This window comes from Loxodonta africana, chromosome 23 (genome assembly GCF_030014295.1).
Source record: "Loxodonta africana isolate mLoxAfr1 chromosome 23, mLoxAfr1.hap2, whole genome shotgun sequence".
In the NCBI taxonomy this organism is placed as follows: Eukaryota; Metazoa; Chordata; class Mammalia; order Proboscidea; family Elephantidae; genus Loxodonta; species Loxodonta africana.
Window position 1 is genome coordinate 5392120 of NC_087364.1, and position 24085 is coordinate 5416204.

The 24085-nt window shown below is 37.4% G+C and overlaps 1 protein-coding gene across 1 annotated transcript in view; it reads right to left on the reverse strand.

Moving 5' to 3' along the window:
* Positions 1-24085, reverse strand: part of MYO16 (myosin XVI) — a 561325-nt gene that overhangs the window by 418788 nt on the left and 118452 nt on the right. Inside the window, exons 7-8 of the mRNA XM_023553192.2 lie at positions 8680-8755; positions 5240-5387 (exon numbers count right to left, since the gene is read on the reverse strand). Coding sequence (XP_023408960.2) covers positions 5240-5387; positions 8680-8755 — 224 coding nt within the window. The remainder of the gene's footprint in view (positions 1-5239; positions 5388-8679; positions 8756-24085) is intronic.

Here is a 24085-nt window from a genome sequence, read left to right on the forward strand (position 1 = left end):
CCAGACACTTCTTCCCAAGACCTCCTTGTCACCAACTTTCCAATCATGTTCCTTTCAAGTCCAAGACCATCCAGCAAAACCACAGGTCACAGCCCATGAACAGGTATACAATCACACATCTGGCCACTTCTCCTTCCGAGGAAATGAACAACCAGGTGCACTGCTTGGAGTTCTGCCCGCAGGAAGGATGCTCCTTCATCACCATGTTGGTGAGTTGGTGTGGTCCACCTTTATGTTCCTCTGTCCATTATCTCATACCTTTAATATCCATTCCTACACACATTCCCCAGACTTCTGTTCATATAAAGTTTTTTTAAAAAGCATGTAGTCCTTTTTGAGAGTAGCATGCCTCCTCATGGGTCACACTTTGTACCTCAACTTTTGGGGCTTGCTGGGTCTTGAGTGGAGCCCTGGTGGCGCAGTGGTTAACAGCTCAACTGCTAACCAGAACGTTGGCAGTTTGAATCTATCAGATACTCCTTGGAAACCCTCTGGGGCAGTTCTACTCTGCCTTACAAAGTCCCTATGAGTCAGAATCCAATGGTAGCAGGTTTGGTTTTTGGTTTGGGTCTTGAATATAGTTAAGGATCTAGAAGCAAAGAAGGTTAGAGGGGAGGGGTACCCTGAGGAGAGTAAGCAGTGTCTTTCAGGGCAACTACCTCAGGGGAGGTCATTATAGGCTGCTAAGAGTTAATCTGTTTAGATGTGGTAGAAGGGCTGGCAAAGAAGATTTTTATTAGAAGATTCAGATAATTTATGGGCTCAACGTTCCCAGCTTCATCACTATCTGCCTATATGTTGGTATTCCAATTTTCAGGATCCTACTCCTTCCCAATCAATTCACTCACTTTAACATCAGACAACCTGCAAGATTTGAAATTCAATTTACGTTTCAATTCAGCCACTCCTAGGATGAGACTCTTGCTTTGGTTTTCAGTAATTTCGGCTCTGTGGGTGTAAGACACTGCATTTTCTCTCAAGGCACACGTAGGGACTTTCAGGTCATTTATACAGCACTTGAGCTGAGAATTTGATATCTTGAGCTCATCTTTTTCTTTTCCACTTTGTCCATCAATATTAGCAGCAACGAGCCAATGACATTATACTTGCCAGTTTGAAAAAAATGTTCTAAGATATCAAATTCATGATTATCCAGAACTTTGTCTCTTATAAGTATTTGATTAGTACTATCCAATGGTGATAAATTGCTTGTCTCTTGTAAGTATTTGATTAGGACTATCCACTGGTGATATTTTGCATATCTCTATTGCCACATCATTTCATGGGCTCTCTTGACTACCGGGAATAAAGTCATTAGCAGCTTAAGTTCAGTGTGTGTGTGTGTTTTCCATTTTCAATCATCTCAAAGTATTTTCTAATTTCTCTTGTGATTTCATCTTTGACCCATTGATTATTTAGGAGTGTGTTGTTTAATCTCCACATATTTGTTAATTCCCAAATTTCCTTTTTTTAAAAACAAAATCTAAATTCATTCCATGTGGTCAGAGAACATACTTTGTATGATTTCAATCTTTTTAAAATATATTGGCCACTACCCATCTGTCAGTTTATCATACTGTGGCGGTTTGCATATTGCTATGATACTGGAAGCTATGCCACCAGTATTTCAAATACCAGCTACGTCACCAGTATCTCTAATATCCATGGTGGACAGGTTTGAGCAGAGCTTCCAGAGTAGGATAGACTAGGAAGGAAGGTCTGGTGACCTACTTCTAAAAATTTGTCACAAAATGCCCTATGGATCAAAAATGGACTCAGGTAGAGCAATAGTTGTGAAGATGGTGTAGGACCGGACAACAGTTTAATCTTTTGTACATGAGGGTGCCATAAGTGGAAGCTTATTGATGACAACTAACAACAACAACAAAATTTATTGAGGTGTATTTTATGGCCTAGAATATGGTCTATCTTACAGAAAGTTTCACGTGCACTTGAGAAGAATATGTATCTTACTGTTGTTGGGTGGAGTATTCTATATATGTTTGTTAGGTCTAGTTGGTTTGTAATTGTTCTTCAAGTCTTCTATCTCCTTGTTTATCTTTTATCTAGTTGTTCTACCTATTATTCAAAGTGGGGCATCCAACTCTCCAACTACTCAAACTTTTTCTGGTAACCACAGCAGGACCACTGAACAAATATGCAGAGACCCATGACTAATTATAGGTGACCACATAGAGAATTATTTTAGAGGTATTGTATTAAAATTTCCAGATTGTCATACATTTGCATTTTGCTCATTTTCATCCTAGGTTGTTGTACATAAAATTGGACATTTATATCTCATTGATAACCCCTTGTAAGTTGTTCATGTCTTCCTTACTCTTCCTAACGCATATTAAAATGGGAAAGCCCTGGAGGTAATATGCTACCAGTTGTTTGACCTCTTTGTCACTAATTTTATAAGGACTTTTTTTTTTCAATATAATATTGCTCCAAATGTATAATTTCTTTACTGAGTTGCTGTTAATGAAGGAAGATTTTGTACTTAAAGAGTCTTTTAAAATGATCTAAAGGACTTTAAAACTAGGTCCCAGAAACTACTTGCAAAGTTCCTTGGGGTCACTATGAGTCAAAATCGACTCGACAGCAACACGTTTGCTTTGGTTTTTGGTTAATTTATTTAGCTACTCATTGCCCAGCCCCACCAGATTATATTTGTTGTCTGTTCTGTAATATATCTCAGGCACCCAGGTCAGTAGGCTGAATAAATATTTTTAAATGAATTAATGGGTAGTTGGAAACTCTGGTGGCATAGTGGTTAAGTGCTATGGCTGCTAACCAAAGGGTCGGCAGTTCAAATCCACCAGGCACTCCTTGGAAACTCTATGGGGCAGTTCTACTCTGTCCTATAGAGTCGTTATGAGTCAGAATTGCTATGAGTTGGAATCGAGTCAACGGCACCGGGTTTTGGTTATAATCTAAGTTATATACATAACTTCGGTCACTAGTGTTCAGTGCATCAAATCTATTCTTCAGATGGTCTCTAAATTCAGGTGGGATATACTCAAGGTCATATTTTGGCTCTCACGGACCTGCTCTGATTTTCTTCAGTTTCAGCTTGAACTTGCATATGAGCAATGGATGGTCGGTTCCACAGTCAGCCCGTGGCCTTGTTCTGACTGATGATATTGAGCTTCTCCATCGTCTCTTTCCACAGATGTAGTCAATTTGATTTCTGTGTGTTCCATCTGGCGAGGTTCATGTGTATAGTCGCTGTTTATGTTGGTGAAGGAAGATATTTGCAATGAAGAAGTCGTTGGTCTTGCAAAATTCTATCATTCGATCTCTGGCATTGTTTCTATCACCAAGGCCATATTTTCCAACTACTGATCCTTCTTCTTTGTTTCCAACTTTCACATTCCAATTGCCAGTAATTATCAATGCATCTTGACTGCATGTTCGATCAATTTCAGACTGCATCAATTTGACTATGTGGATCATAACAAACTATGGATAACACTGCGAAGAATGGGAATTCCAGAACACTTAATTGTGCTCATGAGGAAGCTTTACATAGATCAGTAGGCAGTTGTTCGGACAGAACAAGGGGATACTGATTGGTTTAAAGTCAGGAAAGATGTGTGGCAGGGTTGTGTTACTTCACCATACCTATTTAACCTGTATGCTGAACAAATAATCCAAGAAGCCGAACTATATGAAGAAGAACGGGGCATCAGGATTGGAGGAAGACTCATTAACCTGCGTTATACAGATGACACAACCTTGCTTGCTGAAAGTGAGAGGACTTGAAGCACTTACTAATGAAGATCAGAGACCACAGTCTTCAGTATGGATTGCACCTCAATATAAAGAAAACAAAAATCCTCACAACTGGACCAATGTGCAACATCATGATAAACAGAGAAAAGATTGAAGTTGTCAAGGATTTCATTTTACTTGGATCCACAATCAACACCCATGGAAGCAGCAGTCAAGAAATCAAAAGACGCATTGCACTGGGCAAATCTGCTGCAAAGGACCTCTTCAAAGAGTTGAAGAGCAAAGATGTCACCCTGAAGACTAAGGTGCACCTGACCCAAGCCATGGTATTTTCAATCGTATCATATGCATGTGAAAGCTGGACAATGAATAAGGAAGACGGAAGAAGAGTTTACTCCTTTGAATTGTGGCGTTGGTGAAGAATATTGAATATACCATGGATTGCCAAAAGAACGAACAAATCTGTCTTAGAAGAAGTACAACCAGAATGCTCCTTAGAAGCAAGGATGGCGAAACTGCGTCTCACATACTTTGGACATGTTGTCAGGAGGGATCAGTCCCTGCAGAAGGACATCATGCTTGGCAGAGTACAGGGTCAGCGGAAAAGAGGAAAACCCTCAATGAGGTGGATTGACACAGTGGCTGCAACAATGAGCTCAAACGTAACAACGATTGTAAGGATGGCTCAGGACTGGGCAGTGTTTCGTTCTGTTGTGCACAGAGTCGCTATGAGTTGGAACTGACTCGACAATACCTAACAACAACAACATGTACGTAACGCATCCATGTTATATATACAGATTATGTCCATAAATACATTGTGGCAAAGTGAAGCTCTGGAAGAGTGAGTATTGTCTTATTTATTTATTCTCCCATAAATTTAACACTAATTGGAATGTTACTTATTATTAGTCACTCTTAGTGGTCACACGTATCATTTGTTTCAGACCTTGAAAATAAGGCAGTGCTCCATCTCAGCATCTGACATGTTCAAACAATAGGAAAGCTGCCTTTTTCAGGAGATATTTCAGACAATATTCAATAATTTGATTTTCTTTCTTTTTTTTTTTTTTTACTTTAGAGAGAAACTTCATACTATACTTCAAAAAAAAAAAATACGCCTATTTGTATTTCCTCCTTTAGGTAACTTAGTCATTTTGATGGCCACTGGGAGCCTCACAAAGCAGTTTAGCTACAATCTTGGAGTTGTATAAAATACTGGCTTTAGCCTCACAGCAGTCAAAGTTGATCTAATAAATGAAAGAGAAATGTTTAGAAAATCAAAGGATTTTCGTAAAGTTATGCGAACTCGTCGTTGTCAGCAAATTTTTTGGTAAATATGCTCATATGCAGCTTCAGTTTTCTCACTCATTTAGTTGAGACACAGACTTAATACTGACTGTAAAAGGCCTGATGGCTAGAAAGGACGGCACGTGAGAAGAATCAGCCACGATCAGCAGGACCTATGACTTCACCGTGCGATAATGAAGACACTTACAGCTTACTAGAAAGCTCTGGAAGAGTGATCTCTTCATAGGGCTCCTCTTGGGCTAAGGCAGCAACAGATAAAGGCTCTTTCATTTTTTCTTCCCAGGCAATTTCAGCTTTTAGCAGCATTTCCTCAATAAACTCAGACGCAGCAATATCTACAGGAAACAATAAGAAAATCAGAAAAAGTGGGTGGTGCTATCGCAGAAAACTATTCGCTTTGAATAATTCCAACACGCTTAAAATGCTAAAATTCATCAAGGCATAAAGCAAAATGAAAAACACTAAAAGGTTACTGCAGGGATAAAATTGCATTGCTCTCATTTTAAAAGACTGTCTTGTTTTACATGAGTGACACATTTGATTACAAACGACAACTAAATATAAAAATGATAGTTGTTCAATGGTGATAAGTAAAATGAGAAATAATAGAGAAGCGAAGCTGGAAAGAACTTAATGTCATTTCATTGTCCATAAAGCTCTCCCTGCATCTTCATGAATAGAAATGAAAATGATGAAAACAGTTATACCTACCAAAATGCTGATTAATAGAAAACACACAGCAAGCATTCTATAAGCATGCTACTAAATGTGTAGATAAATAAATATTCTCGCCTGTATTATTAAAGCAATGGGTCTGACCTGCCTCTTTGATCTTTTTTTTTTATCAGAAAAATCAAATAGTTGTGTGTGTATGTGTTTGTGTGTATATGCATTTACATATCAGTAACATTGATAATTACATACAACCATCAATAATTAATTCCTTACAGATTACACTTTAACACTAAAGTCTGAACATGTCTGGGCTGAAATATAGGTATGTATCCATTAAGTTTACATTTCGTGATAACTGAAATTGGAAACTGATAGATCCTGAAGAAAAGAACCTAGTAAAGGCAACCGATCCTTTTCAATCCTCGTGACTGAACTGCACACCCACCATTATCTATCAATTTGAGTTATTTGGCTTTATGGCCCTGATGACACAGCTCAGCCACCTTGAAGCAGATATCTATGGCAGGAGTTTAATCATTGTTTCCCTCAGGGAAATACATGCATAAGGAAGAGGAGATAGCTTGGCTTCCGTACTTTGGCACATTTAGTTTCTGTTCCATCTAATAGCTAAACCTCAAGCTGCTTTTAATACAGATTTTTTTTTTATATGCCTATTCCAAATTCAAGCAAGGAAACACAAAATAATGCTAATATAATACAGTACTCATGACAGTTTTTCTTTGCTCAGTCATTACGCGGGCGTACAGTTCACTGCTCTTCTGTGTACTGTTATTTTATCTGCTTCATTCTTCTTGCTGATAACCAAACCAAACCTGTTGTGGTCAATTCCAACTCATAACAACCCTGTAAGACAGAGTAGAACTGTTCCATAAGGTTTCCAAAGCTATAATCTTTACAGAAGCAGACTGCCACTAACCTTTCAGTTAGCAGCCGAGCGTTTAACCACTGCACCACCAGGCTGATGGATTAGACAATGGTATATGCTTCATTTTCTTGAAACCTCTCACTGCATTATGGCCTTTTGCTCCTTGTATGTGACAGAGTATTTTCATTTAATCAAGAAATACTTAGTGAGAGTCAGGTATGGCTCTATCATTGCTTTTCTGATTGAAAATGTAGCATGACAAAGGTATTACATTGTTGACGGACTTTGCACGACACAAACGGACAAAGTGTCTAAGAGACTCATCATACACCACACCTCAGGTGGGCAGAGCAAAGTTTAGATTAGAAGACATTTAGTTATTCACTGAGGCTCTGCAGCCATCAATTGCCATTGCTTAGATACCAATATTGGCACAGCTGACAGGAGGCCCAAAATGTGAAAAGGGTGACAGGCAGACATCCTTGTGGTCAAGAGTCAATCATTTCTTTCCTTACTGGGAAAGAAGCTGGGGACATGAACTTGAGAAGTGTGAGTTTGTTCATCAGAGTAAACATAGAATGTGACTTATATTTCACAAATATGTATATATGTATATGTGTGTGTATACATATTTTTTAAACAAACCAAACCCATTGCCATAGAGACTCATAGAGACTATAGGACAGAGTAAAAGTGCCCCATAGGGTTTCCAAGGAGTGGCTGGTGAATTTGAACTGCCAACTTTTGGTTAGCAGATAAACACTTAACCACTGTACCACCATGGGCCCAGTATATTTCAAAAATAGAAGAGATCTGCAAATGTCTATTTGCATTTTTTAATACTTACCCTTAAGCATACTTTTGTTAGCGTTAATATTACTAGGCTACCATTAATATTTTGGAAACCCTGATGGCACAATGTTTAACAGCTACGGCTGCTAAACAAAGGGTAAGCAGTTCAAATCCACCAGGTGCTCCTTGGAAATCGTACAGGGCAGTTTTACTCTGTCCTACAGAGTTGCTATGAGTCACAGTTGACTCAGCGGCAATGGGTTTATCACTAATATTAGCTTGAGTCTAAAATTTGTGACTATTAAGCTATCTCATAGTTCTGTGTCTTAAATCTTCAGATTACTTCCATGGAAAAGATCAAGTAATAAACATTAATCAATGATACTTAATTTCAGTAAAAAAAGAAATAGAGCAAATCTCTGTCCTGACTTAAGCAAGCAGTTTATCAGATAATCAGGCTTCTAGAGTTACATCAAGTAAGAAATATCAGGCATAAGTGCTTTTATTAGTAGACGCACAGCAACAACAAGAATGAATAGATTTATTGAGTTATTCAGATAAATTATTACCTTAAAATGTTTAAATTATTTTGTTACTTATGCCAGACTTCTCTTTTACTATTTAAAATTTTCTTTTATTTTTAATATAGCCCTTCAAAAAATTTTTTTGAGTAATAACTTTATTGTTAAATTTTAAAAGCTCAAAAATTAATGTGGCAGTCATCTGTAAAATAAGTACATAAATACGTAAAATAATAGTGGTAAAAAAAGAGCTCTAAAAATCTCCAAAAAGACGTTTATTAAACATAAGAAACACTAAGCCAAGGTTTTAAAACTTACAAATTAGCTTAAAAATGTCAGTCTATATATTTGTTGTAGTAAGCATAGCTATGCAGAAAAACTTAGTATTATTGTTTTAAAACCCTAATGAATATGTACATATTTGGTATGATAATAAAACAACTAAATAACAGTAAAAACAAATTTTAAGGTGATCTTTGAAGAAATCACTGCCCTGAAGTTTAAAGCATGAAAAACAAAATGCAACGAAGTACAGCAATATCCTATGAACTTAGCTGCTCTCTAATAGGCTATTTTAATGGCACAGTGCATATGATTTTCTGAATTGCACTTGAACTGGCATGGCTTATTTATACATAGCTTCAGGGGATAATCTGGCTTCATTTTGTGACCACAATCATTATGGGTGAACAACTTCAACACGATGGAAGTAAACAGGAACTGCCCAGTGGTCCCAGGATGCTCATAACCTACCTGAAGGTTTTTCTTCATTGCAGTTCAGGAGGTTTGGGTTTGCCTGATGCATCAAAAGAAGTTTCACCAGGGTTGTCTGAAACGTTAAAGATAATTGAAACAGAAAATACTGGGTAAGACACTGAAAAAGTATCAGTGAATCATACACGGCGCCCAAAAGGGAGACTTAGAGTCTACTGCAATGACAAGGTATTAGCTTAACCTACTGCACTAAATATTTCAAACTATCCTATTCCCAGTTCCTTTTCAGAAAATAACAGATACTTGTATTTTTAAAAAATGATCTGTTAAACTATTTCAGGAATTAATGCACTCAGAACAAAAAATTACTTATCAAATGAGATACCATGGAGGATCTGAAACGTTTCACTTCATCTTTCAGGTTGACTTTAGAGCATTTTATTGGAGAAATTATATTTTATAGCATGTTTTGCTTTTTGTTTTACTTTAGGAATTCACTAAAATCTCAATTGTTGGCGCTGTTCATCCATGACAACACCATGGTCAATATGATCTTAGAACGACATTGGAAAATTTGAAAACTCAATCTCAAGTTCTAAGAATGAAGGGACTTGGTAAGATATGAATGTATTTTAAATTTTCTATTATAAAATATATCACACGTGCAAAGTACCATATTTTTATGCAAATAACACGTGTTATACATGTTTTTACCAACCATACAACCCCTTCATGCATTATTTTCCTAGGTATGCTGTGTGTGTTATATGTGTGGGCGTGTTATTTACACAGGTGCATTATTTGAGAAATATACGGTATATCTAATGTATACATGCTAATGAACGAGCAGTAATGAACTAAACCCCAGGAAACCCAGGTTTAAAAAATGCATCATTAATGGTATCTTTCTGTGTTCCTCCCCAAAATTATTCTTTTCTCTATTTCCTAGAGTCAACCACTTTACACACTTAACCACTTACGTGTGGAAATATCCTTAAACAACCTACTATTTAGTTTCACCTGTTATTGGACATTTAGAGAAACTGAGTCATAACGTATACACTTTTTTGTGCCTTGCTTTCATGGTTTAACATTACATTTCTGAACGTCATCCGAGTTGATGGTTTTAACCAAGGATCGTTCATTTCCATGGCTGCATAGAACTGCATTGACAAATAAATAAAATAGCACAACTTACCTACCTTCCTGCTGGTAAACATTCAAGCCATTTATAATCATTTACTTATTTTTACAAGTAATGCTGCTATAAATAGTCTTGTTTCTATCTCTTGATGCACATGTTTTGCAAGAGTTTTGTTTTTAAGACAGGAGAATGGAATTGTTGGGGCACAGGCTTGAACCTCTTCCAACTGATCAGGACGTTGCTTTTTTTGTTTCCAAAGAGTTCATTCAAATTCATACTTCCACTTCCAACAAGAGTTCCCTTTGCTCCATACTCTTTCTACCAATTTTATCAAACATCTAAATATTGCCAAATTGCTGGGTGTAGAAGAAGAAATTGTTGTGGTTTTAAGATGGGTTGCTTTGAAAATGGAGATATATAAATGTTACCAGACTCTTCTTCCTTCTGTTTATTCTCAAGACTTTTTTAAGTTATGTTGTTCTAGGAATTTGCCATTTTTGCTTATGTTTTCAAATTTATTGCAAAAACTGTTGGTTATATTTCCTTCTTTTTTTTTCTCTCTTATTGTCTTTTTACTATATGTACTATCTATATAGTTAGGCTTTCTTTTGTATAAACAGTATCATTTATTTGTGTTCTCTCTCTGTCTCTCTAAATATCTCCAGAAATTTGGGTTCATTTTATTAATCTTTAATAGAACCAAGGCTGGGTACTGTTGGTCCTTTTTATTTCATTTTTGCTTTGTAGTTATATAGTTTATGCTCTCAACTTCCTGTATATCCTAGTTCTATATCATTTGTGTTTGTTTTATTAACTTTTTTTCAAACTTCTTAAGTCGACCATTAAACTCATTCATTTTCAGCCTCTCTTCGTTTTTAATATAAGTACATATTATATGATTTACAAACTTAAAGGATGTACATTTTTACCAAGGCAGTACTTTTTATTTATTTCACAGGTTGCCATACATTTTGTTTATATTATAATTCTGTTTTAAATATCTTTAACATTTTTATTTCTACTTTGACTTACATAGCGCAGTATTTTCTGAGATAACATGCTTCCGTAATGCTAAATAACTCTTGCTCAGTTGATAAATATTTGTTTATATTTGATAAATATTTCCTAGGCAAGAGGAGCCACAATAATGGAAGTCAAACAATAAAATTAAAAATCCTCAACTAAATTGTTGCACTGGAAACAGTAAAGCTCTGAGCTGTATTTTTTTTTCTAATACTTTTTTATTTATTATTATTGAAGGATAATTTAAACACACTAAAATGCACAGATAATAAGAGTTTAGGCAAATGTATATGCAATGTAAACACCATCACAATCAAGGTATAAAATATTGCTGTCATCTCAAAAAGTTCCTTCCTGCCCCTCACCAATCATTCTCACCCCCTCACAAAAAAACATATTATGATCTATATCACCTGAGACTCATTTTGCTACTGTTTTTGAACTTCATATACACAGAATCCAGAAATACATATTCCTGTGTGTCTGGCTTGATTTACTCATTATTTTTGAGATTCATCCACATTTTTGCGTTATTAGGACCTTGTCACTTTTATCTCTGATCTATAGTTCATTGCATAAATATGGTATAATTTCTTCATCCATTTTGCTTCTAATGGACAATTGGGTTTTTCCTAGTTTATGGCTCTTTTGAATAAAGCTGCTATGGACATAATCCTTTTCGTGGAGATATGTTTCATTGCTCTTTTGAAAATTCCTAGGAGTGATATTACTTGGTGCATATTTAACTACATAAGAAACGGCCAGTTTTCTCAAGGGTTTTACCATATTGCATCCTCACTAGCAATTTTATGTCACATCCTCTCCAAACACTTGATATTGTCTTTTTTTTTTAAGCTATTATACTGAGTGTGAAGCAGTACCATATTTTTATGCAAATAACGTGTGCCTTCCATGTTAGTTTGCCCACTGGTCCTTTCCCCTATGAGCTATTTTCACAAGTGCCACTATGCCAATTTTTTTAACATGCTGGTGTAAAAAAAAGAAATTTAGCATAGTGAGCTTATGAAAATACCTTATGGGGAGTGGAAACAGTTGGCAAACAAATGTAGTAGAAGTTATATACTATTTGCATAAAAATACAGTACCTCAGTGTGGTAACTGATGATGTTGGACATCTTTTCATATGCTTAATGGTCATTTTCATATTTTCTTTTCTGAAGTTTCTACTCAAGGTTTTTTTTTTTTTTTTTTTTTTTGCCCACTTATTACTGGATTATCTTCTTATTGGAGCACTGGTGGCACAGTGTTTCAGATCTTGGCTGCTAACCAAAAGACCGGCAGTTCGAATCCACCAGCCACTCCTTGGAAACACTATGGGGCTGATCTACTGTGTCCTATAGGGTTGCTATGAGTCAGAACCCACTTGAAGGCAACAGATTTAGGTTTTGGTTTACATGCTAAAGTTCATGCATTGTCAGGGCTGTATTTCTGTTGGGTGTCTCTCGGAGGGGAATCCATTCCTTTGCCTTTTCTAGCTTCTAGTAGTTGTCCATATTCCTTGGCCTGTTCGTCCCCTCCTTCCTTCATCTCAAAGCCAGCAATGTTACCACTGCCTGACTATTCTTCACCCGTCTCATTTCTCTTTGACACTGAGCCAGAAAAGTTCCTCTGCTTTTAAAGACCCATGTGAGTAGACTGTGTCCATCTAGATAATCCAAGATAATCTCTCCCATCTCTGGGTCTTCAATGTAATCAGATCCAGAAAATGCTTTTCCCATGTAATAGTATATATGTGCAGGCTCTGGGGATGAGGTGTGGTCATCTTTGGGGGGCTATATTCTGCTATGACAGGTATCTTAATAATATTTACTGTTCCAACCCATGAATGCAATACCTATTTAGTCTCTCACTGAAAAGTTTTGTAGTTTCCAGGTTAGAAATCTTGCACATCATTTCTTAGGTGCATTCCTGTACATTTTATGTTTTTAATACAACTGTAAACATTCTTGATAAATTCACTTAATAGTTCTAGCAGTTTATGTGTGTGTGTGTGAGAGAGAGAGAGATTCCTTTAAAATTTTTATGTACACAATCATGTTGTCATTTATATAAGAGAAGTTTTACTTTCTCCTTTCCTAATTGTATATCTTTCAGTCCCTACCTTGTTTTATTATACTGTCTTGAACAGAACTGGTTTAAAAAAAAAAAAAAATTTTTTTTTTTTTTTTTTTGCATTTGTAACATTTGCTGTGATGTTAAGGTTCTTGTCCAGGAATTCCAAGTTATCTCCCCAAGTGTTAATTGCTGTTCTTGTCAGTGCTCTCAGTATAAAATTAATTATGTTTTGCATACTCTGCCCCGTCACTCACCTTCCCACAAGCCCATCAATAATTAGCGCATGATTTTGCAGAACACACGTTATATCAGTAACACGCGAAACAGAGTGCTAGTATTTAGCAGCTTGTTTTTATTTTATATAAATAGAGTTTACTAAAGAAAGAGAAGTTCTACTGAAGTCTGAAAGATAAAAACTTAAAGAACAGGTTCCCAGGCACTGAACACAAATACAGGAAAGGGATAGTCATTGTGAGGATAGTGTTCTTTGAAATTAAGTATTCCAACACACTTCGAGAAGGTGAATATAATTAGGAAGACAAAAGAACTGAGATATAACAAACACCAACACACCATTTTCTTTAAGCTATCATAGAACTATGGAGGCAAAAGATGATTCTAACCTGCCTTGTTTTATATTAAAGATCTGAGAAGTCTGCTTGCCTCTAGGCCATGGGGCAGAAATTGAGGAAGGGGAAAAGAAAAAATAAAGGGAAGAATGGTGGAAGAAAGAGGAAAAAAGAGAGGGAAGGAGAAAGGTAAAGGAAGAGGGAAAGAAAGAAAAAAAAGAAAAGGAAGTCAAGAATTAGGTAAGATTGCCTCTGTTTTTTAATAAATTTGAAAGAACAGCAGTAAAACAAAATGTTTTATATCTGTGTAAAAACATCAGATATGATAATTAACAGACACTGTAATAATTATTTTGCACTTCTAAATCCAATTCACTCTTTACAGTAGAACTCCAAAGAGAAGCTTATGCGTTCTCTCGACAAACTCCCTCTCTACACCTTCAATCATAATTACAAAAAGTATCAAAGTAATACAAGGAAACTGTTTTCTACATGGCACTCTTTAACAATAAGAGTCATTCCATTTTATTTTAAGGCTGTAAACATAAACGTTTACGTATGGAATAAGAAAACTTCTCCCATTTGGGGAATTTGGCCACGCGGAATTCCTTTCCTTTTTGTAAGGTCAATATTTTCCATGTGCTTCCAATTGGAAATCAGTAAGTCCTGTCGCAGAAATAAATTAAGCAGGCCAATGCTAATTTCATTTTCTCTACTCCGGATCATTTGTTTTTTAACCTCACAAAAGATCTTTAGCAAAATTACTTAAAAGGTAAGTAGGCAGACTGTGTGCCCTAGGAATGAGTCATCTGCAGTATTCAGGGAATTTTATTACCAGCAAAGTTATCGTTGGTTTAGAAAACCTATATTCACACTATGTGTATGTGTGTATAAGAGAAAATACTAAATGGCTGATAAAACTGTATTTAAGTTTAAATTCACTCAAGCTACTGGATATAGATGGTAGCTCAGTAGTTAAAGCGCTCTGCTGCTAGCAGAAATGTTGACAGTTCGAACCCACCAGCCTCTCCTTGGGAGAAAGGTGTGACGGCCTGCTTCCATAAAGATTTATAGCCTTGGAAACCCTACGGGAGCACTTCTACTTTGTCTTACATGGCCGCTAAGAGTTAGAATTGACTTGACCACGGTGGGTTTGGTTTTGGTTATTTCAATTTGATTGAATTTAGCAAAATTAATTCGTTGAAGATCATTTAAATTACTGCTTTAAAAGGCTGGAAAATAGCAATAGGTGTTGGGAGAAAGTTTCATTCCTGATTCAGAAGCTAAAAGAGATTGTTTAATTTAATTTGATTTAAATAAGAGAAAATTATAATGTTAAAGGTACCCAGGAATTCAGAATTCCTATTTCTTGAGTTACACAGCATGCTCATTATCACACACCCTACACTGTCACAAGGAAATGTCTCTGAGAACTACGTGGAGGACTTCAGACCTAAGAGTCAAAGGTGTTTAATGAATCATTAACTCTATTTCTGATTCAACTACAGTTTATCATTTAATAAATAATTTTTCACAAGATAAATGCTTCCTAATCACACCAGTATCCTACAATGACTGTCCTCATATTTCTTTCTTGATACACTCCTTTCTTTCTTACCTCTAGCAGACCTCATTCTCCTATGTCTGTGACCATTCCTTCTCCCAACTCCTTTTATGGAACTTTCTCTGTTAACGCTATTAAATACCGTGTTTCCCATAATGTTTTCCCCTTGGTTGGATTCTTTTTCCCCGGTATACAATTTCTTTGAGTAATCTATCACAAATCTCTATTTCCAGCCCTAACTGATACCTGCACACTCCCAACTCTCTCCTGGATATCTCCATGAGTATTTCCACCAAGTCCCATGAGGTGTGCTCACTCACCCACTCTTCCTATATTTACTCAGTCATCCACTGAGAAAGCCAACATCTTCTAAGACAGGACACTCATTCATTCTCTCCTTAAATATATACCAAGTGTGAGGAAGCAATCTTTTGGACAAGCCAGGCAATCATGGATTTCTCCATCCATCTCCCTGCTGGCTTCTTTGAGCCTCAGAACGAGCCATTCCCCTCACTGAGGCCTGATATTTGTTATCAGGATTAAGAAGTTTGCACTAACAACTTCAACCCCCACCTCAAGAAGTCAAGAGGGTTTGATGCAGTAGGATGTTTGTTGTTGTTGTTAGGTGCCATTGAGTTGGTTCTGACTCATAGTGAGCCTACAGTACAGAGCAGAACTACCCCGTAGGGTTTCCAAGGAGCAGCTGGTGGATTTGAACTGCCGGCCTTTTGGTTAGCAGCCGAGCTCTTAACCACTGTCCCACCAGGGCTCCAGGATGTTTGTTAGCAAGGTTCAAAAGACACAATTAATCCCTTCAGCTGGGTGTATAAATAGCTGGGAGAGGCAACTTTCTTTATCTCCTCAGGTATGGGCCAATGGGGCACACGCAGCATTAAGCTTATAGCTCACTTTAGTAGACCTACCTGGCCAGGGAGAGATCGGCAGTAGGTAATATCCTACTGTGTCCTTCAGCCATGATGCCAGGTGGAGGGAAAGCATGGAAAAATCTACATCCAGTGAGGACAGTTTCCAGAAACCAGGTGGGGAGGGAGGATGTGTCAGAAACTGTCCCATTTAAGTCACCCATGACACAGTGCAGGGTGTGCATGGATGTCATCATCTCTGGTCAGACAGCATTTAAGCCCAGGGACTGCTCATCTGCTGTACACGGTCCACCGCTTATTGTAAGTAATAAAAGCTACTTCTCACGTGCTAACGTGCTCAGGCTCTGTTCAGAAGTATGTGATGTTTACGGAGCAATACAAATTAGTTATTAGTTCCCTTTTTCTAATGGCCTCCTGGCTTTACCTGAGAGTATATTGCAGATTTGCCATATTGCATCTCAGACTTGGTGCAGCAAAGCAGCATCTGGTGATGCTGATACTCACTGAGTATTCATGTTGGAGCCCATGCTAAGCATGATGGTATATGGAGAAACAAAACAGACGTTATAACTGTCCTATAGACTAAAAGGGTGATAAAACTAAAAAAGAGATTGGTAAATAAGCGATTACACCAACTTGTGATAATTGCTATGATACATGAAATATATGGTGCAATACAAGTTACTCATAGTGACCTTACAAGACAGAGTAGAACTGCCCCGTTGGGTTTCCAAGGAGCAGCTGGAGGATTCAAGCCGCCGACCTATTGGTTAGCAGCCAACCTCTTACCCACTGCACCACAAGGGCTCTGCTACAAGTCAGAAGCAATGTGACAGCAGCAGGTTTGATTTTCTGGATACAAGGTACACATTCAAATTCAGGAAGTTAGAACATTCACCATTGACACTACATCTTCATGTACACCTGCAAGGTAGGTAAGAGTTAATCACTTTTGAATTTCAGGAGGGAGAGAGAAACATGGAAAAGATGTACACAATGGCATAGTCAAGAAATTGAAAAAAGTCCAATATGGCCATATCATCAAACATGGTAGAGGAGGCAGGCGAAATAAAGCTGGAGAATGAAGCAGGGACCAAGGCACGTGGGGACCTGTGAATCGTGCTATGGCATGGGTAGTTTATTTCAAAAGGAATGGAAAGGACTTTGTGTTGCATCGCTGGATTTAGAAGGATTACTGCAACTGCATTGTTGAGAATGGATTGGGGGAAGGGTAGAGAATTTGTAAGGAGTCTGATGGGTTAATCTTAACATAGAGATGCTGATACCCTTGATTAGCTTAGAATCATGAAGATACACAGATTGACTGACAATGATTTTAGCTGAAATAGATCAAAGCCTAGCAGAAGTGAGTGGGCTCAAGGACTCATTAGATATGGGAGAGATGGCAGACAGGAGTGAGGATAAAGCTTCAGTTTGTGGTGAATAAATGATGAAACAGGAAATGCAACAGATAGGAGATGGGGACAAGAAGATCATTTCCTATTCACACAAGTTGATCGTGGGGACATGGTGACAAAGACTGCCCACCAGTCAACGGTACCTGCCGGTGGTATACATGGGTCTGGAACTTGGGAGAAAAACAGACATGAGGCTTTGGGAGTCATCAGCATGTAGGGTATTTGAAGCTGGAGGGATGAATGAGATTCCCCAAAGACATGGCAAACATTGAGAAGAGAAGGAAACCTAGGCTCAGTTCTTAATTCTTATGTACTTGTGTAACAATATATTTGAGAACAAAATACAACTCTTTTGAACATCAAGATATGTGGGTTACAAAAAAAAAAAAAAAAAGACCAGGCTTACTATTCTGACAGACTGAAGAAGCCCCGAGAGTATGGCCCCCAGAAATGCTTTCAGCTCAGTAATGAAGTCACTTCTGAAGCTCACCCTTCAGCCAAAGATGAGACAGGCCCATAAAACAAAATGAGACTAAAGGGGCACACCAGCCCAGGGGCAAGGACTAGAAGGCAGGAGGAGACAGGTAAGCTGTCCCAAGGTCGATAAGGAGAGAGTGTTGACATGTCGTGGGGTTAGCAACCAATGTCACAAAACTATATTTGTATTAATTGTTTAGTAAGAAACTGCTCTGTAAATCTTCACCTAAAGTACAATAAAAAAAAACTTTTTAAAAAAGATATGTGGGATATAGGATATAAAATACTTTTTGAAGGGAAAGATACTTAGATTTTAACATTTGTACAATCTTTTTCTTATCTTTTGGTATAGCATCACTGATCCTATTGTAAATATTAGTATCAGCAAATATGAGCAAACTTTATTTTACTTACAATTTATGGAAGAATGTAAAGCCAAAAGACTTATTGCTCACAGAACTTTTTGGTTCTCACTTTTAGACAAGAACAGGCATTTTTTTATTCTCACTAAAGCACAATTTTAAAATATATACACCCCCCTGGTTTAAGTGCAAATAATATATCCCGCTATAAATCATGAACTACCTTCCCTATGAAAGTATTTATATTTGTACAATATTTATAAGCAAGTGAAACTTCTATGAATGTCTCTAAAAATGCCATTAGTCTCTCTAAAATGTTAGAATTGCTTTTTTTTTTTTCTGAACAGAGATACATTTATTTACAGTAAATTTCTTCAGAGGGAGTCGTAAATCTTCCATGCATATACACTGATATTCAAATAAAGCCTATTTCAAAAATATCATTATAATAGGAAATTAATGGATATCTTTATGGATGAATATTTTTAAAAAATAATTCTAGATGCCATGTGGCCTTCTTTTGACAATATAACTGAGACACAATTCACTTAAAACATTCTTTAATGTAAATCTCATTTTTCTAAAAATTTTAATCAGGAAATAATATTTTGGTCTTTGTGTCATATGTTTTGGAAACTCTGGTGGCATAGTTGTTAAAAGCTATGGTTGCTAACCAAAAGGTCAGCAGTTCGAATCCACCAGCTGCTCCTTGGAAACCATATGGGGTAGTTCTACTCTGTCCTATAGGGTCACTATGAGTCAGAATTGGCTGGATGGCAACGGGTTTGGTTTTTGGGTTTTTTGGGTGAATACATTCTAAGAGAAAAAAGCCTCAAGTATACCCTTCAGTATTTAGAGTTTTGCTTCTCGCTCTTGCGTGATCACTTTCATTTATTCATTCAGTCACTCTGCTAGGTACTAGGCTAGCATGGTGAACAAAATAAATAAGTGCTTTGTCTTGGTGGAACTTACATTCTAGCTGAGATTCTATTCAAGCGGTTTAAATGAAAAAGACACATATGATCTTCAAGCACTAACCTTAATACCCAGAGGTGTAAGAATTCAGAAAACACTAAATTAATGTTTAGTTATTTTCTAGAGAAGCAGAGCATAAAGATAACCCTGTTACTTTAAAAACTGGCCTCATCGACACATTAACAATGACCATGCCCAGAAAACACTTGGTTGGACATCTATTTATGCAAACCTAGCAACTGAATCAACTGCCCAGGACGTATGCACACCGACTGATGTCCAGCACACATCTACTGGTTCCGCCTTCGCTCTTAAAATCTTCTGAGCCATGTAAACCCTGCCCCCCTTTAACAGATGCTGATGTTTCTCACTGGCAGAAGGGCCTGGGGTGGGGCTTGGCACTGTGCAACCAGAATCAAAGGGTCTTGGTCAAGTTCATACAGCAGTGTTAGGTAGAGCTGGTACTCAGAGCTAGGCCATTCCTAGTCCACTGAGGAGCCCATGGAAGTCCTCAAAACAAAGCTGTCTCAACCACTTAGTTAAACAGAACGAACTGCAGATGTGTGTGTGAGAGAGAGAAAGAGTGAATGAGAGAGTAGTGGGTAGGAGTTGTGGGAAATAGAGGAAAGAATAGGAAACGTAAATGAAATCAATGAGAACTAACTTTTTTTCTTTTTTCTTAATTTAGGGTTAAACATTTTGAGCTTTTTTTTAAAAAAATGGAGTGATTAGGAAGTTTCTTAATTCACTTATCATCAAATAAAAGATGAATGCTGGAAATGTCACTGGTACACTGGGGAAGTAGTAATAAAAACATCAATCTTAATTACTTTGTATCTCAAAAAGTGAATACGGGCTCTGAGTCACACTTCTCTTTTAAGTTCACAACTGCTTCTCTAGATTAAAAGTACAGATTCAGAAAGACAAAAATTTGGGGAATTCTTGTCAGTCATGTGACAGGTAAAAGTATAAAAGTACTGGTAGCCACTAATTCTCTCTGCTTTCTCATTCAGTACTTTCTCTAATTGGTGACAGTCATTTTCCAAAAAGCTCTATGGAGGAAGTAGTAATTGTATTGGACTTATATTTGTGGGTTAGGCATGGCCTGTAGGATGACTGGCATATATGTTAATTCTTGAATGGTTCCTTAATTGTTTAAATATTCTAAAAACATGTAAATATTTTCAGTTAAATATTTAACTGAACAAATTCTAAATCTATTTGTATCCCTCAAACCAATTTCTTTTAACCATATAACCAACCTGCACTGTTAGTTTAACTTGATCACTAATTTTTCTGTCATGGCTGTACAAGCACATCTTCCCACGTGACACAAATTTTATCTTGTTTGTTAACACTTACCATATAATAACGCTGCAGTATAGGCATTTTAAAAATGTCTTTTTCTGGGTATAAGTCTCTATTTTCTGCAGAGTTGGGTTTCTTGCACATACACTCTCAGGCACCCCTAAACAACCAAAACCAAACCCAGTGCCGTTGAGTCGATTCCAACTCATAGCGACCCTATAGGACAGAGTAGAACTGCCCCACAGTTTCCAAGGAGCGCCTGGCAGATTCGAACTGCCGACCCTTTGGTTAGCAGCCATAGCACTTAACAACTACGCCACCAGGGTTTAGGGACCCCTAGATAATCTTTTTTTTTTTTTTTTTTTATGAAGGACTCTGGACCTGTGAAACTGTAGGCCTGCTCTCATGTGTCTGTGCATTTTTAGGAATAGGGTCAGTACCTTCATCAGATTGTTTGAGGGATAAAATTTCCACAGCCATTAATTCTTGCTGCCTTATTAATCAGAACAGCTTCCAGAAAGTAGACCAGAAACATCCATATGTCCCTCCAAAATGCAAGTCAAAACCAGTCATATTAACACAAGTTCAACATGTAGAAAGAAAGACAACAGTAGATGCTATATATGGAACCCTTAGATATTTGCATATTCATTTCACTTCCTGCCTCTGTGGGGGACAGAAATTGATCATAAATTAATTTCTCTTTATCACTCTTTTTCAAGCTTTACAAGGCTTTAAGAAATACATTATTTTTAGAAGCCAAAGAAGTTGTTTTAAAATACACCAACTCAGACTCGTTTCTCCCAGATCCTCCCTGCTAAATACAACTATAAACCCTTGAGATAAGGTAAGAAGCAATCGATGAAGAACTCTGAAAGGTGGAAAGAGGACAGCAAATTGGCTCAGAAACAACAGAGTTGTATGGCAATTTACGTCCCCCCACCCAACAGAAGATGACCCCAGACCCAGTCCCCCTGACCTCAGGTCAGGTAGACTCATTCCTCCCCAGGATCAAACAGAAGCCTCTATGACAATATCAGGTGGGCCAAGCACCATCAGGTTGTGGGGTTTGATAGGAAAAAGCCTTGAACAAGAAGCACCAGGGCATGCTCTCTTTCCTCTTCTGACTAAGCCTCTTCAGCACCCAAACACAAGAGGTGGCTGGCGCAGTACCAGCAAAAAGAACTCTCCACACAGGGACCCAGCCCAGAATGCCTCTTTGTCCCTGCAGAGATTTCTTCCCCTAATTAGAGACACTGGGTGGCCAAGCCTGGGGAAAGCCTTTCCACCCTCTCGACCACCACCAGCAAGGACCACTAAGAACCCCAGGGGTACCACATAAACCAAACACACCAAAAGTATACAGCAAAGACTCTGAAAACTAAACGGTCATTGGAACCACATGCCACAAGAGTAGACCAAGATCTGGGTGTAAACTTAAACAGGGTGATTGCCTTCTAAAACAGAAGATTTAAATAGGACCAAGAGTCTTCTAAGTTAAAACCTAAAATGTCCAAATACCATCACAATAACCCGTCATACTAAGGTCAGAAAAATCACAACTTAGATGAGAAAAGAAAATCAACTGACACCAAAACCAAGATGAATCCCAGCCCAGCCATCAGATGCTGGAGTTATCTGACAATGATTTTAAAGCAGTCATCATAAAAATGCTCCAACCAGCAACTGTAAATTCTCTGGAAATAAATAAAAAGAGAGAAGTTGTACATTAAAAAAAGAGCCAAATGGAAACTATATAGCTGAAAAATACAATGACGGAAATAAAATATAGGCACTCATACCAAATATTTCATTTGGCCTACAACCAAATAAAAGGAAACCCACACAGTGGGATCTGATAAAAATTATTCAAATATCTATAAGAAAAGTATCATTTTTGCCCAAATTGTACTTAAAAAAAAATGCTGTTGTATCTAGTCCCATTTCCCCAGAGCACACCATGTTATGAAAGTGGTTAAAAGGAACTTGTTTGCTATCATTTCGAAACAATAACCAATATAAAATACAAAAGTCCAATGAGAAAAAAGTGAGCCTCGAGTATAATGAAAGTCTTAACTGGGGCTTCATTGAGCCCAGGTCGGGTAGCTTCCTGCTATATTTTATCAGCCCATCACTCACTTCAAGATTTAGCTCCTTCAACAAGCATTTTGAAAATCCACGGTCCGCATTTTCTCAGCGCAGAAAAACACATTGTGTTCTAATACCCAGTACTTAGGGATATTTATACTTCTTCATTGTTTAGTCATAACAAAACTCCTCACTCACTGTCCCAGTATGCTAGTGTGCTAGAAATCGCTTACTAATGTATTGACGGTGTAATGAGGTATTGATGTTCCAATTCTCCTGTGGTCTGGTAAGGTACCCTGGCGGGGCAGTGGTTAAGTGCTCAGCTGCTGATGAAAAGGTCAGCCATTCAAACCCACCAGCCACTCCGTGGGAGAAAGATATGCCGGTCTGCTTCTGTAAAGATTTATAGCATTGGAAGCCTCATGGGGCAGTTCTACACTGTCCTGTAGGGTTGCTATGAGTCAGAATCAGCTGGACAGCAGTGGGTTTGGTTTTGTAGTCTAGTGGGACCTAGAGCCCCTGAAGTCCTGAAGCCAGTTGCTTCAGCTACCTAAAATCTTATCCATGAACCCATTCATTACTTACACATATATTTACTGGGTAGTAGCACCATTTGGGAGTATTTCATAGCCTCTAACTGGCACTGTGCAGCCCTGGTGGTGCAGTGATTAGGAGCTCAGCTGCTAACCAAAAGGTCTGCAGTTCAAATCCAGCAACCACTCCTTGAAAACCCTATGGGACAGTTCTACTCTGTCCTAATGGGTCACCATGAGTTGGAATCGACTGCACTGCAATTTTTTTTGAAGTGTATTTATTGAATGAACGAAACGTGTTCAATAGAAAACATCAAAGCAAATGATGTTCTTCTTAGCTGCACAACCTTCCCCAAGAGATGCGCTGTTTCTAAAATGCTCAAAGGCCAAATACTTTCAACCCTTTCACCAATTGCACTAGTCGCGTTTTATGATAGATATTTTGCAGACTGATTAATATCAAAGAGATCTAACTTAGTGACAATAAATTTAGTGGCTCTGATTTTTACTCCAAGATAATATATGGAAATAAACAAGTTTAATTTAAATGTTCATGTATATGCAAAATGAGTTATTTTTCATCCTATTACTACCGAGAATTTCTTTGATGCAAAATATTGTCCATATTCTTATAAACAGATTTTGATATTAATGAATTATATGAACACTGACCTGTCACATTCACACACGTAAATTATTAAAAAGTTAGAGTTTGCTTCTTCTCCATGACATAACAGTAACTAATGAAAAATTCATTTATGAGTAGTAGATCAAGATCTATTAACTACAGCCAAAAAAGAAAAAAAAAAAATCAAATCAGGGAAACATATCTCCTACTTATTCTGTATTAGTTAAAATATAATATAATTTTTAGAAAAAAATAAAATATAATTTTGCTTTACATCTACAAACTGCAGAAAACACCCAGAATTATTACAGGGTCATGAATTATAAGGCTATAAGGAATGTATCATATTAGCGAAACAGTATTAAGTTTATTCCATGAAGAATGTTTACACATTTG